Source organism: Triplophysa rosa, linkage group LG12, assembly GCF_024868665.1.
Source record: "Triplophysa rosa linkage group LG12, Trosa_1v2, whole genome shotgun sequence".
NCBI lineage: Eukaryota > Metazoa > Chordata > Actinopteri > Cypriniformes > Nemacheilidae > Triplophysa > Triplophysa rosa.
This window is the reverse complement of record NC_079901.1, coordinates 2,108,143-2,119,811: the sequence shown is the minus strand read 5'-3', so window position 1 is coordinate 2,119,811 and position 11,669 is coordinate 2,108,143. Positions and strand designations below refer to the sequence as shown.

The following is an 11,669-nucleotide window of genomic DNA, read 5'->3' as shown; positions in this document are numbered from 1 at the left end:
CGACAACAGACTGATACACTGAACATTGAAGTACTGGTCAACATGAGTCTTGTTATCAGTTTTAGTGGTTGTTTTCAGGGAATAACAGACCTCTGAATGTTGTGACGAGAATCAAGTATTTTAGAGAGCTGTGTAACAATAACCAGTAAGTAACAGTCTTATGTCTGTATTTTTCCCTAGGTTCAATATTGTAATATTTGGTGGGATTGATGGTTTCTCGAGGAAGGTACTGTGGACTGAAGTGGTCCATTTTAAAAGGGATAGAGAATATTGTTTGCCAGTTTTATTTTCACTTAGTTACAAGTTGTTTTCTATATATTTAATAGATCCTGTATCTTGATGCTGCTACCAACAACAAAGCATCAACAGCTTTCAAATTCTTTCTGGAGGGGGTTCAAAAACACGGGTGGCCTTCAAGGTAAGAATACTGCAGTACTCAATAACATGTAACTCGGTAACACAGAGCATTCATTTTGCCAAATATTTTACAGAGTACGTGGTGACCAAGGAGTTGAAAACGTGGACATAGCACGTTGCATGTTTTCAGTACGAGGAACTGGCCGAGGCAGCTTTATTGCTGGAAAAAGTGTTCACAATCAAAGGTAAAATGATTTTTAATGGTTAAAGCAATAACTAATAGCGGGTAAAAGTGACTTTCATCAAAGTTATAATTACAACAGTTATGTATGTAACTGCTATGTACAGTATTTGAGCATAATAAAAAATGTGTCTTTATTTTAGAATTGAGCGTCTGTGGTGTGATGTTTGGTCAGCTGTCACTTCTAAGTACTACGACCTCAGATCAGAACCTTGCTGTTTTGCATGGATTAATTAATCCCTTGACATCACCGTTGAATGACCAGGAGCTCTATCTCCAGACACTTAGTATTGTACAAAGACTTTATTCTCATGTTTGACTTCTTACTTGAAAAGAACTCACAAGTAAACATGCAGCTCCTTGAGAATTTAAATTTGGAACCCAGTGTTTTGTCAAGTCGTGTTTTACATATTGTAACGGAGGAAAATACATTGCAAACCATTTTAAAAGCATGTAAAATAATAAATGTGCATGGGTAACCTAAAGATTCTATCATCATTTATTCACCCTCATATCATTCAAAAATGTTTAACTTTCTCTTGCAGAACACAAAAAACAATGTTTACAAAACCACGAGACCTCTTAAAATATCCATTTTTGAATGACATGAGGGTGAATAAATGATGACAGAACTTTTATATTTGGATGAGCTATCTATTTTAACTGCACTCTTTTCAGTTTCAAAATGCAGTTGTCAAGAGGAACAGTCTTAAACAATTCAAGTTGATTTGTAACGAACAATATGAACCAAGATACATTGAACTATTCTTTCCAAAAAGTATGTAATTACATGTGCTTGTGTTAAAATGTATTACTTTCTCAAATTAAAGACAATTATCAAAACAGTCTTGGACATTTGTATATATCTAAACTCTGTAAAAGCAAGCTCCATATTTCACTGCTACTTTCATGTTCTCTTTAAATTCACTTAAATTTGAAAAATGGGCAGTGGGAAATGTAATTGTCTGGGTGCATGCACTGACAATAGGGAAGCAAAGTGTGTGGCTCGGCATCCGTTGCATACATGCATGGTCAAATTGAACAGTGATTTTAAAAGCTTGTCTCTCTGAAAGAAGCAGGTGCTTATGTGATTGACCAATCACCCACTGCATCACCCGTGGGACAGAGAGTGCCTCCTCATCCACACTGTCGTCATCTATGGCAGTAAACACATTTTGTTTTATTAAAACAAGTTAAAATTGTAACATTAACATTCTGGAATGAACACACACTTGCCTTCAAGCTCCATTAGAAAATCCTGGAAGTGATTGAGGATTTGCACATCTTTGGCATGTTTAATGCCAGTCTCACTCATTTGTGGGTGAAGATGGGACAATGTAATGAGAGTCCACCTGAAACAATATGCCAGGGAGAAGAGATCTAAACAGCATGCAATTTACAATAAAAATAAAAAGAGTACTAATTTTACAACCGCTATGCAAAATCGAAAATATCCCGGTTCTTTACCTTATCATTACCACCTTGAACTACAAACAAGCTACGGCACACTTCTCGGTTTGTTCTCATGACATCAATTAACCCATAAAGCTGTAGACCATCACGGAGCTGCTGAAGCATGAGAGTTCGTCGAGCAGCAGCATGCATCACAATTGCTCTTTTAGAAGATAGAAAAAAACACAAAATGTCAATTAGTAATAATATTTCATTGAATACATTCTGTGTAAAATACATTTGAAAATAATATATAAAATAACACCTTGTTATATTCTCCTTGTTAGTCTCATTAATAGGCCCTGTGTAACCACAGCTGACTATCTGTTCAGTACACGAAGACAAATCTGAAGTCTCCTCGATCTGAAAAGAATTAAGAAAAAAAAAGAGTCTGATTGTATTTATAAAAGTTACATGACAATATGAAACAATACATGTGTTGTCTGAAATACCGTTTTAATCAGTGGTGAAATATCAACATCATAAACACTATCCTTGGTAATGTTTTCAAGGGTTCCACTCAACAGAAAATCGTAACACCAGTCCTGTAAAAATCTTGGAGCTGGGCCACCCTGGGCAAGGCTAACAGCAAATACCTCCCCAGCAACTCTAAAACAATGAAATTGAAATTACAGTGAAATACAATGTTTACAGTCAATGTGTGTTTAAAATTTAATCCTCAAATGCTTTTTATGGACAGATCACCCCCCCAAAAATGAGAACAATTTTAAGCTACCATTTATGTCCTTTTGTATCATAAAAGGTTTGGATCACATTGACTTCCATTACACAAACAAATACAGCTGCGATATTCTTATATTATTAAGTCATACTTCAATTTTGTAATAACATGAGTAAACAGTAAATAACAGAATATGTATTTTTAGGTGAACTATTCCTTAATTAAGAAACACTTACCTGAACAGTCCATTGTCCAGATCATTTAAAGAGTACTTGGGCATTTTTCCTTTACCATCCTCTCCTTCAAAGAGTCTAGTCTCTATGCCACCAATCATTTCTGCAAAAAACAAACATACTGATATAATTTTTCAGGGAATTATCTCATAAGAAAGCAAACAAATTAAAAAGAAATTAAGAAAATTTGAAGTTGAAGATCTTGTCTTTCATAAAGTGCAGAGTGCATAAATCCTGACCTGTGAGGAATTCCTTACGTAAAGCCCCCGTATCAACTCCAGCCTCTCCCAAGAATGTGATTTTTAATGTGTTGACTGGAGAGCTCAACTTTTGTCGCCTCCACAGTAAGAGACCTCGTTCCAAGACACTCATTCTAGACACACAGAGGCTGAATTCTTTGGTGGTGTCAACTTGAGAGGCAAGCCATTTTAGGACGTCCTCCTCACTGTAAATTTGTATTTGTAATTGCTTTTAACTTTATAATGTATCTTATTCAAGTTATACAACTACATTATCTGAGAACATTAGTATTACTTTTCTTAATTCTTACCATGTCACTTCATTTTGTGGCGGCAATATTTCAGGACTCCTTGACCGAATGGACACTGGACTAGGGAGAAAATGCAGGGATTTAATATAATATAAACTATACAGTTTATGTAATGGTCAAACCCTTGAACAATGTTCATGATCCAATACTTAATGCAACTTGCCAAAACCTATATCATATGATGCACTACAAAATTATATTACCATTACCTTTCCAAATCACCACAGAAACTGGCATGGAGCTCCAATTCTTTCATAGGAAAGGTTTTCATGCATACAGGACATATTGCATCTGTTGACTAAAAAGCAAGTAATTACGCAGAATACACTTTAAAGGCAATTAAAATGATTTCTTCCACTGCAAAAGACATTACCTCTTCTTCAGTGGCAGAAGGTAAATCAGCTACCTAGGAGGAGACATTTCCTTAAAAAATGTTTTTTTTACTTATATTTTCATATGCAGCCTTCATGAGGTTTGCTAAAATATTTTATTGTACCTCTGCTTCAGAGTCTGAAAGCGTCTCATATTCCAGCGTGCTGCATTCTCTGAGATGCAAGGCAAGAATCTGCAGTGGCATCATTTTAAAGCATTTTTTGCATTCAGCTTTTGGCATCAAAGAGAATTCCAGAGCATCAGATGGAAGAGGTGACAGGTCAAACTCATCCTGTAAAGGCACAATATACAGCATGGTTTTTCCCCCTCCAGTTACACTTCTGATGGTACTACCACAGTATCCTTCAGATTCTGGGGGAACTAAATTCAGCCGCCGCCTTCCCTGTCCACCTGAATAAACAATAAATAAAAACTTTACAGTATTCATCTTATTGAATGTCTTTATTAATTAGAACCTATATAATTTTATAAAAAGTAGGTAAAGCTTTTTTAAATATTTTAATGTGTATATAATAATTTTAAATGTGTCACACACAAAATAAACAGTAAAAATAAGATGATAAACTGATGACCATACTAGTAATGTGCTAACATTAGCAAGTTCTGGTGTTTGGAAGTAAAAAAAACTAAATACTGATACCATTCTTTGTATGACTTTCTTTTGACAGCTAAAAGCAAAAAAAGGAAGGTATTCTGAAAAACATCTGAACTGATTTTGTTCTCATAATGAGGGTCAGTGGGGATTAATGGGTTTAGAAACATTGAATATATCACATAAAACATCAATAATTTGGGTGATGTCTCTTATACTTAAAATTAAACTAAGACTGCACTGTCAATGTGATATGATTTATGTAACGTATACACTTACACACATAAAACAGTCTACTTCACAACTATGTATCAAACTTAGAATAGGGATTGGAGTACAAATTGTACCAGATGCTTTGTAGAGAAGCCATCCTCCAGATGCTGCCTTCATTTTGGGGTAAGCATCACAGAACAAATTGGACACCTAAAAACCATAACACAAGATTACAACAAATTCTTAACCTTGTTTATGGTGAGAGAGCATGGTGGTGTATGCATAACAAGATCACCTCTGAATGAGTCAAGTCATCAGGCATAGACAGATTTCGTTTTCCCAATCCAGCCTGCATGAGCTCCAGCTCTGCTGTTGATGAGGGAGTCATCTCCGAATTTTTGTGTAAAAGAAACACGGAAAATATGAATGGTTTCCAATTTTTTTTTAACTTTGCTGGTGTGTTACAGCTGGGTAGACGTCTTTTTGAACCACGTTTAAAAAATCCTGGGAAAGACCTTAAAGGGATCAAATAAAAGCAATACAATAACTTACAAGCTTACTAATAACATTAACACCTACTATGTGTTTACTGGGAAATCAATAATTACACCTGACTACTTCTACTGCTTCAATTATAATGTTTTGTATAAACTTTTGTATTACAAACACGAAGTGTCATTGTTTGTTAGTCATGACTGCAAATTGAAACCTGGCCATCTCTTGGTCCACTGTTTGACACTGGCCCGAGCGCTGACCCTGACTCTGCCTTGTGCTGTTTTTTTCCAGCGACTGGTTGAGAATCTCAATGATGTTTTGTACAGCTGCTGATGCAGCATCCGCACCAATATTTGAGCCTTGCTACATATTAAAGATGAATCTCAGATAGAATTACACTTAGTCTTGTTAATGTTGGGAATGGGATACACATTTTTTTAAACACAATCAAAGCAATCAGTCAGACGATATTATATAAATATAGAAACCCACATGAAAAATCTATAGTCATTATCATTACTAACGTATTTTTATGGGGGGTACATGTAAATTACAATGTTAACACGTTACAAATGATCATAGAATAGCTAATAAACGTGACAAATGAAGACAAAACTGCTGCATGCTTTTGTACAAGATTCACGAGACGTTTATCGAGATTATGTCGATTACATTAATTTACCGGCGGTTGACTTGAGTGCCCAGCTGAAGACGAGGCTCCGTTCCGCTCCTGAGAGCTCATTTCAATGCAAACTGTAGCAAAAAAACGCCTTTAATAACAAAGATAACTAATCACCGCTGTGGCTACCACAACCATCACAACTTCACCGTCCACCTCTAGATCGCTTTCTCGCGGCGCCACTGAGACTTCCACTTCCAGGTCACGGAGCTGTCGATCAAAATCTCAGTAGCCAATGAGAGTAAAGCACTGTTAAATCCCGCCCACGCGAGAGTTTGTGCCAGAAGTTCGAACGTAACTTTGTGCAGCGTAAACGAAAACTCGGAAAGCGCAAATGAAAAATCTAGCAGCGAATTCAAAACTATTATTTGCAAAAACGAAACTTAGAAAATTGTTAAGAAAAATAGCACATTCTTGCAATTGAGTTTATTGTTTTCATTATCAAAGTGTTTTTTTTCATTCTCATTGTATATTTTTGTTCGTTTTTTTAAGGTTTGCTTTCATTCTTATTAGCACAAAAGGAATCCCATACACAGAACGTTCCCCTGACGTAGTTTTTAAGGTTCCCTAACCAAAAACGTCACATACGTTAGGTGAACGTTCTGGGAACCAAAAATCGTTAGCTGGGGTTTTACATATACTATATATATATATATATATATATATATATTAGTGCTGTCAATCGATTAAAAAAAATAATCGGATTAATCACACATTTTTTCTGTGATTAATCACGATTAATCGCACACAACAATTATATTTTAAAATATACTTTTACATTTTAATAATTTCACATTTAATCTTCAAATTGATGTAGAAACAACATATTTCTTTAACAGCATCATTTTATGAAAGCTAACATTTTGATATTAGTATTGTAACTGATGTGTCTATTAAATTGATTATTTTAACATTAATTATAGCCATTCAACAGTATAATTGAGAGCTCATGTAGGAAATTGAAGGACACTTTACAGTCTTTAATGCTAAATTATAAATTAAATGCAGAAGAATTCTCATTAAAGCTATAAAATCACATTGATTTCCTCTTTTATTTTGTTCTTTGATTAACATTAGTGACAGGAGTCACAGCACCACGTTTAAGAACGTGGCCCCTTTAAGAGCTGTCTTAGTACGCAGATCTGACCGTCACCGCACTCCCATTTTCACAACTCTTTGCATTCATTTAAGATTTTATTTTACACTTTGAAGTCTGTGCTTAAGAAAATGCTAGACAAAACGGGCTTTCTGACATAATCTTGTGTGGTTTTATCCATTCAAGCACGAAAGAGAACTTAACACGGATGCGCTGTCTGACAGAGATTCACCGACGCAGCCTTTACTGTACACACCAGACTGGACCTCTCGTTGCGTTTTGCCGCGTCCCACAGTTTAGAAGCTGTCTATCTTCATTGAACGCGTCAAAGCAACTGTTTAAAATCGCGCTTAAGTGGTTTAAAAGCCTGTACACGAATAAGAGCGTGATTACATAATGTAACGCTAGACAAAGGATGTCAAAACAAACGGATGCTGCGTTAATTGCGATAAATATTTTCTCACGCGTTAATTTGAAAAAATTAATCGCATGCGTTAACGCGTTAACGTTGACAGCCCTAATATATATATATATATATACAAAATATATATATATATATATACATATATATATATAAATAATCTATATTTATCTCTATTTTTTAATATATTTTTATTCTGTGTTAGTGTTATTTGTATGCACTATGGGTCTGAGAATAACAAGTCCTAAGAATAAATAAGTCACATAGGAATTATTGAACTATCAGTAATAAATATATTTGGCAGAGCTAAAAAAAAAAGGTTTATAGTGTTTAAATGCAATTCACAAGATAGTTAGAATATAGGATGTATTTTTTATGATTCCCAGTCGACACTCCTATCCAAGTGGGGGCGGTAAAGGCACCTATTAAGCTTGTTTGCCAACTGCGATCAAACATACAAAGAAGAAAGACAGCTCCGCCCATTCAGGAACATAAATTTCTGCTGTAGGTAAACGAGTTTCCATACCAGAAGTGTATCAAATCTGATCACATTGATCACTAATCGGTTGATGACAGCGGATCTGTCATGTCGAGTCGCGCTTTGCGTAGGTTGAAGGGCGAGCAGCGCGCGCAGGCTGCGTTACAGGAGCTCGAGCTGTCAGACGAAGAGCGCATGAAAAGCGATGCACACAAGCTGAAGAACAACACCAGTAACATATTTGAGCTGGTAACTTGAAACATGACACTGTACAGTACGAGTACTTTCTATGCAATTGCGGTTTACACCGAGGTATTTACACGGTCGTTGAAACAGTACTCCTTAATACCCACCCATTAGACGTAGTTAAAATACATGGTATGTCATAGTGATCTGTGTTAAATGCTTTTGAGCCCAAGATTAGCCAATGTTTAAAACAATGATTTGTTGACAACATAAAAATATAGAGCCCCCCCAGTCAATATTGGCCATTTGATTTCCACCACTGTGTGTAATTTAGAGTGTCCCACTGCCATCATGACAGCTGTGCTGCTGTTTCTGTTTGTCAGATCGGTGATGCAGATGGATGTCCATCAGATGAGGAGATTGCTGAGAGAGGACGTGAAGGAGCCCAGTTGAAGAAAGACTATGTGAAGGTTTGAAGAACAGCATGAAAAAGCAATAAAAAACATCTGCGTGTTTGTGTGTTAATGAGATTTACTTTCCTGTCCAGAATGAGAAGTCCAACAAAAAGAAAAAGAAGAAGAAAAAGGCTTCAGCTGAGAATGGAAAGGTGGGATTGAGTAATGATTTGATGATATAATTTTGAAGCAAGCATACAGTCAGATATGTGGTGAGGTCTTGTTTAATACGCATGCGCTGGGTTTTTAATAAGGCTTGTTCTGAATTTGATATATGTATATATATATATATATATATATATATTCAAAGTTATATTTTTGGGCTTTTTGCCTTTATTATGATACATTAGTACACTGGACAGCTGACACGAAAGTGCTGGAAAGAGACAGGGGAGCAGGATCGGCAAAAGACCGCAGGAGATGGGAATCGTACTCGGGTCGCTGCGAGCGTACTAGCACTATATGGCTATTTAATTTAATGCATTAAGCCACAGAAAACAAGCGTTTTCTATGGGAAAATGCTTAAAGGGATAGTTCACCCAAAAATGAAAATTCTGTCATCATTTACTCACCCTCATGTATGATTTAATTTCTTCCACAGAACACAAAAATAATTTTTTTGAAGAATGTTGATAACCGAACAGCGGTGGCACCCATTGACTTCTATCGTATGAACACAAAACCAATGCAAGTGAATGGCTGCCATCACTGTTCGGTCAACAACATTTTTCAAAATATCTTATTTTGTGTTCTGCAGAAGAAAGAAAGTCATACAGGTTTGAAATGACAAGAGGGTGAGCAAATGATGACAGAATTTTCATTTTTGGGTGAACTTTCACTTTAATGTGAAACTTTGCTCGATGCTGTCTTTTGGGTGCTTCTGGCACTTTGAAAACATTCATGTAAAAAGAACTGATTCTCAAAATAGTCCGAGTTTGTTCTCATATTGCTACAACTTCATTCACATAGACTTAATTCTCAAAATTTTCCAAAAATATTCTCACAATCCTTGTTTTTGCTAACGTAGCACAAAAAAACGCCCTTGTAAAATGGTCAGCTTTGCATTGCCCTTTATAGCACCATGTGACAAAAAACTTTTGGAATAAATTATACTGTATACTACAGATAACTAGTAACATAAATACAAGAATTGTTGCATTCTGTTTTAATTACTGAAGGTACTGCATGTGTCATTAAAATTGGTGTCATACAGTTCAAATAACCAGCTGTTTCCATATTTGTTCAGCACTTTTGCTCATGTAACATTGATTAACTGTTAGTTTTTCATTTACTTATGCATTATGCACATGTGTGAAGTTAAAAAGCAACACCTTTATAATGATAAACATAAGAGTGTGTGCAGGTTATGTGGGTGTGTTTAAGTTAAAGATAATATAAAAGAATATGTTTGGTTTGTCACCTGTTGTTTGGATTTCCAGGAGGTCGCAGCTGCAGGAGATGACATTGATGCTTTATTAGAGACCCTAGAGAAGAGCAAAGGCCTGTCACATCAGAACGCGGACAGCAACGTCGCTGAACATAGACCTCTGCTGTATGTGGAACACAGGTGAGATGAATGTGTCTGATCGTGCAATTATCATTTGAGGTTCAGATATTTCATACTAAGTCATAATTGTCTTTTTTTCTCTTGGGTTTTAAAGGAATCTCAATCCCGAGACAGAGCTAAAGAGATTTTTTGGAGCACGAGCTGTGCTGGGAGACCAGAGGTTGGTGTTTAGTAGTGCTTGGAGTCCATTTTAAAGAAAGATTCTGAGGCATAGATGATTGATGAAGAAGTATTTACCTAAATTACCAAGCTACCACACATCCCAAAACAGATAGTCCACACACAGATAAAAATAAGAATGGCCACAGATTAAGATTTTCATATACAGTATGTGTTTGTTTGTTTTTCACCACACCTATTGGAATTATTTTATCAAACCTTTTTTGACCTTTTGAAGTTCGTGAAAATACAGGCACCATACACTGCTATGGTAAGGAAAAAGAAGGCTGAAATGAAAAGGAAGAAGTATAAAAGCAATGAAACGTACAAAATGATCCAAAAGAAATAATTAACCAGTGATATTGTCCATCAAAAAATGTACTGTATAAAGTTTTACCGCAAATCCTTTTTTCTTTGTGTTCATTTGCATATTCAGAGTGAAACAGAGGCAGAGGCAGTTTCATCGCTGCACTTGGATGACTGTTCCTAAAGACACATGGCCAAGATTCAGTCGACCAGGTCAGACTGTATTTACATGATTTTCCAAGAAACTTTAAGGCTTTAAAATAGTGCTTCACTGTGTGTGAGTGTGTGTGTCTTGGTGGTTTCAGCTGTGAGCATTTAGATAATCTGCCTTTTTAAAGTAAACTGTTATTATGAGCACCCCTGTCGCCAAGCTTTTCAAAGGAGGGGTGGGATGACTCTGTGTCCACGATGCGCGGCGTCACGGCATATCTCTAAAATTCGAACATATTGTTTTCTATAACGGTACACACACCGGCAGTGGCGCTCCGCTACAACTCTGGACTCTGCTCAAATTCCACTGAGTGCCACGCACATAGTTTACCATTGAATTGCATGCAGTTTGTCTGAACACGCATTTTATCTACAAAGTCATTTCACCCCAGACGGCAAGTTATATTTATCTGGGAATAACAGAAAAACAGGGAGTAGAAAAAGCCTCCATTTGTTACTAAAATCTGCCACATTAATAACAGATACAGATAAGCAAGATTTGCGTGCCTGTTCATTAAATAACGTTCAACGATCATCTATTTTTAAAATATAAGTAACATAAGTTAATTGATCAAATAAAATAAATTAAAGTTGGTCCAACTTGCATCAGGAGTAGACTTTGAACTTAATAATAATAACACTAACTGTTGTCAAAAGAACGAGCTGTTATTTCACTGATTAGATGAACAATCAAACGTTAAGTGTTTTCTCCTCCATAGAAGTCCATTATAAGGAAACAGCTCAGCTCAAGGCAGCAATAAACTGAGAACATACTTTTTTTGTTCTGATGTCATACTGATGTTTGATATCGGTGATAAAAATATTAATAATTTGGTTTTCCTCTGTCGTTGTTCAGTTACGTAAAGCCTTAAGCTCTTCCTTACGGTATAGCCTATGGACTCAT

At 36.0% G+C, this 11,669-nt stretch overlaps 2 protein-coding genes and 1 long non-coding RNA gene across 7 annotated transcripts in view; 2 read left to right on the top strand and 1 right to left on the bottom strand.

Annotated features, from left to right (window-relative positions):
• The first annotated feature begins 12 nt into the window (after window positions 1-12).
• On the top strand, window positions 13-855 carry LOC130562504 (uncharacterized). Its single transcript, XR_008963969.1, has 4 exons — window positions 13-226; window positions 327-418; window positions 492-602; window positions 742-855. It is a non-coding gene; the product is annotated as an uncharacterized LOC130562504 (long non-coding RNA).
• Window positions 609-6,081, bottom strand: LOC130562488 (uncharacterized). 3 transcript variants are annotated; one of them, XR_008963965.1, is made up of 14 exons: window positions 5,891-6,081; window positions 5,009-5,228; window positions 4,848-4,923; window positions 4,012-4,298; window positions 3,889-3,921; window positions 3,725-3,813; window positions 3,516-3,575; window positions 3,205-3,410; window positions 2,969-3,068; window positions 2,503-2,659; window positions 2,316-2,413; window positions 2,066-2,213; window positions 1,835-1,978; window positions 609-1,754 (listed from the first exon to the last, which is right to left on the bottom strand). XR_008963965.1 is itself a non-coding variant. In XM_057347523.1 (13 exons), exons 2-13 carry the CDS (start codon window positions 5,099-5,101, stop codon window positions 1,910-1,912), a joined length of 1,416 nt encoding a protein of 471 aa, XP_057203506.1. In that variant the 5' UTR covers window positions 5,102-5,228; window positions 5,891-6,081; the 3' UTR covers window positions 1,756-1,909. The 3 variants fall into 3 exon arrangements, 1 of the variants encoding a protein (XP_057203506.1); XR_008963966.1 differs by lacking the exon at window positions 3,889-3,921 and having other exon boundaries at window positions 610-1,754; XM_057347523.1 differs by lacking the exon at window positions 609-1,754 and having other exon boundaries at window positions 1,756-1,978.
• A 1,767-nt stretch (window positions 6,082-7,848) lies between these two features.
• The window catches only part of tcf25 (transcription factor 25 (basic helix-loop-helix)), a 38,492-nt gene continuing 34,671 nt past the window's right edge, over window positions 7,849-11,669 (top strand). The window contains exons 1-6 of one of the 3 annotated variants that reach the window (XM_057347841.1): window positions 7,849-8,131; window positions 8,452-8,532; window positions 8,616-8,675; window positions 9,963-10,090; window positions 10,185-10,250; window positions 10,686-10,768. In XM_057347841.1, coding sequence (XP_057203824.1) covers window positions 7,991-8,131; window positions 8,452-8,532; window positions 8,616-8,675; window positions 9,963-10,090; window positions 10,185-10,250; window positions 10,686-10,768 — 559 coding nt within the window. In that variant the 5' untranslated portion in view covers window positions 7,849-7,990. Of the gene's footprint in view, window positions 8,195-8,451; window positions 8,539-8,615; window positions 8,676-9,962; window positions 10,091-10,184; window positions 10,251-10,685; window positions 10,769-11,669 lie in introns of all 3 variants that reach the window. The other 2 variants (XM_057347839.1, XM_057347842.1) reach the window with 2 other exon arrangements.

Bases quoted from the DNA above. Each gene is read 5' to 3' on its own strand.
- LOC130562488 (XM_057347523.1), bottom strand. From the start codon at position 5,101: ATGACTCCCTCATCAACAGCAGAGCTGGAGCTCATGCAGGCTGGATTG. The intron at 4,924-5,008 runs GTGATCTTGTTA...TATGGTTTTTAG, and splicing joins ATGACTTGACTCATTCAGAG to GTGTCCAATTTGTTCTGTGA. The intron at 3,814-3,888 runs GTAATGTCTTTT...CTTGCTTTTTAG, and splicing joins CTTCTGCCACTGAAGAAGAG to TCAACAGATGCAATATGTCC.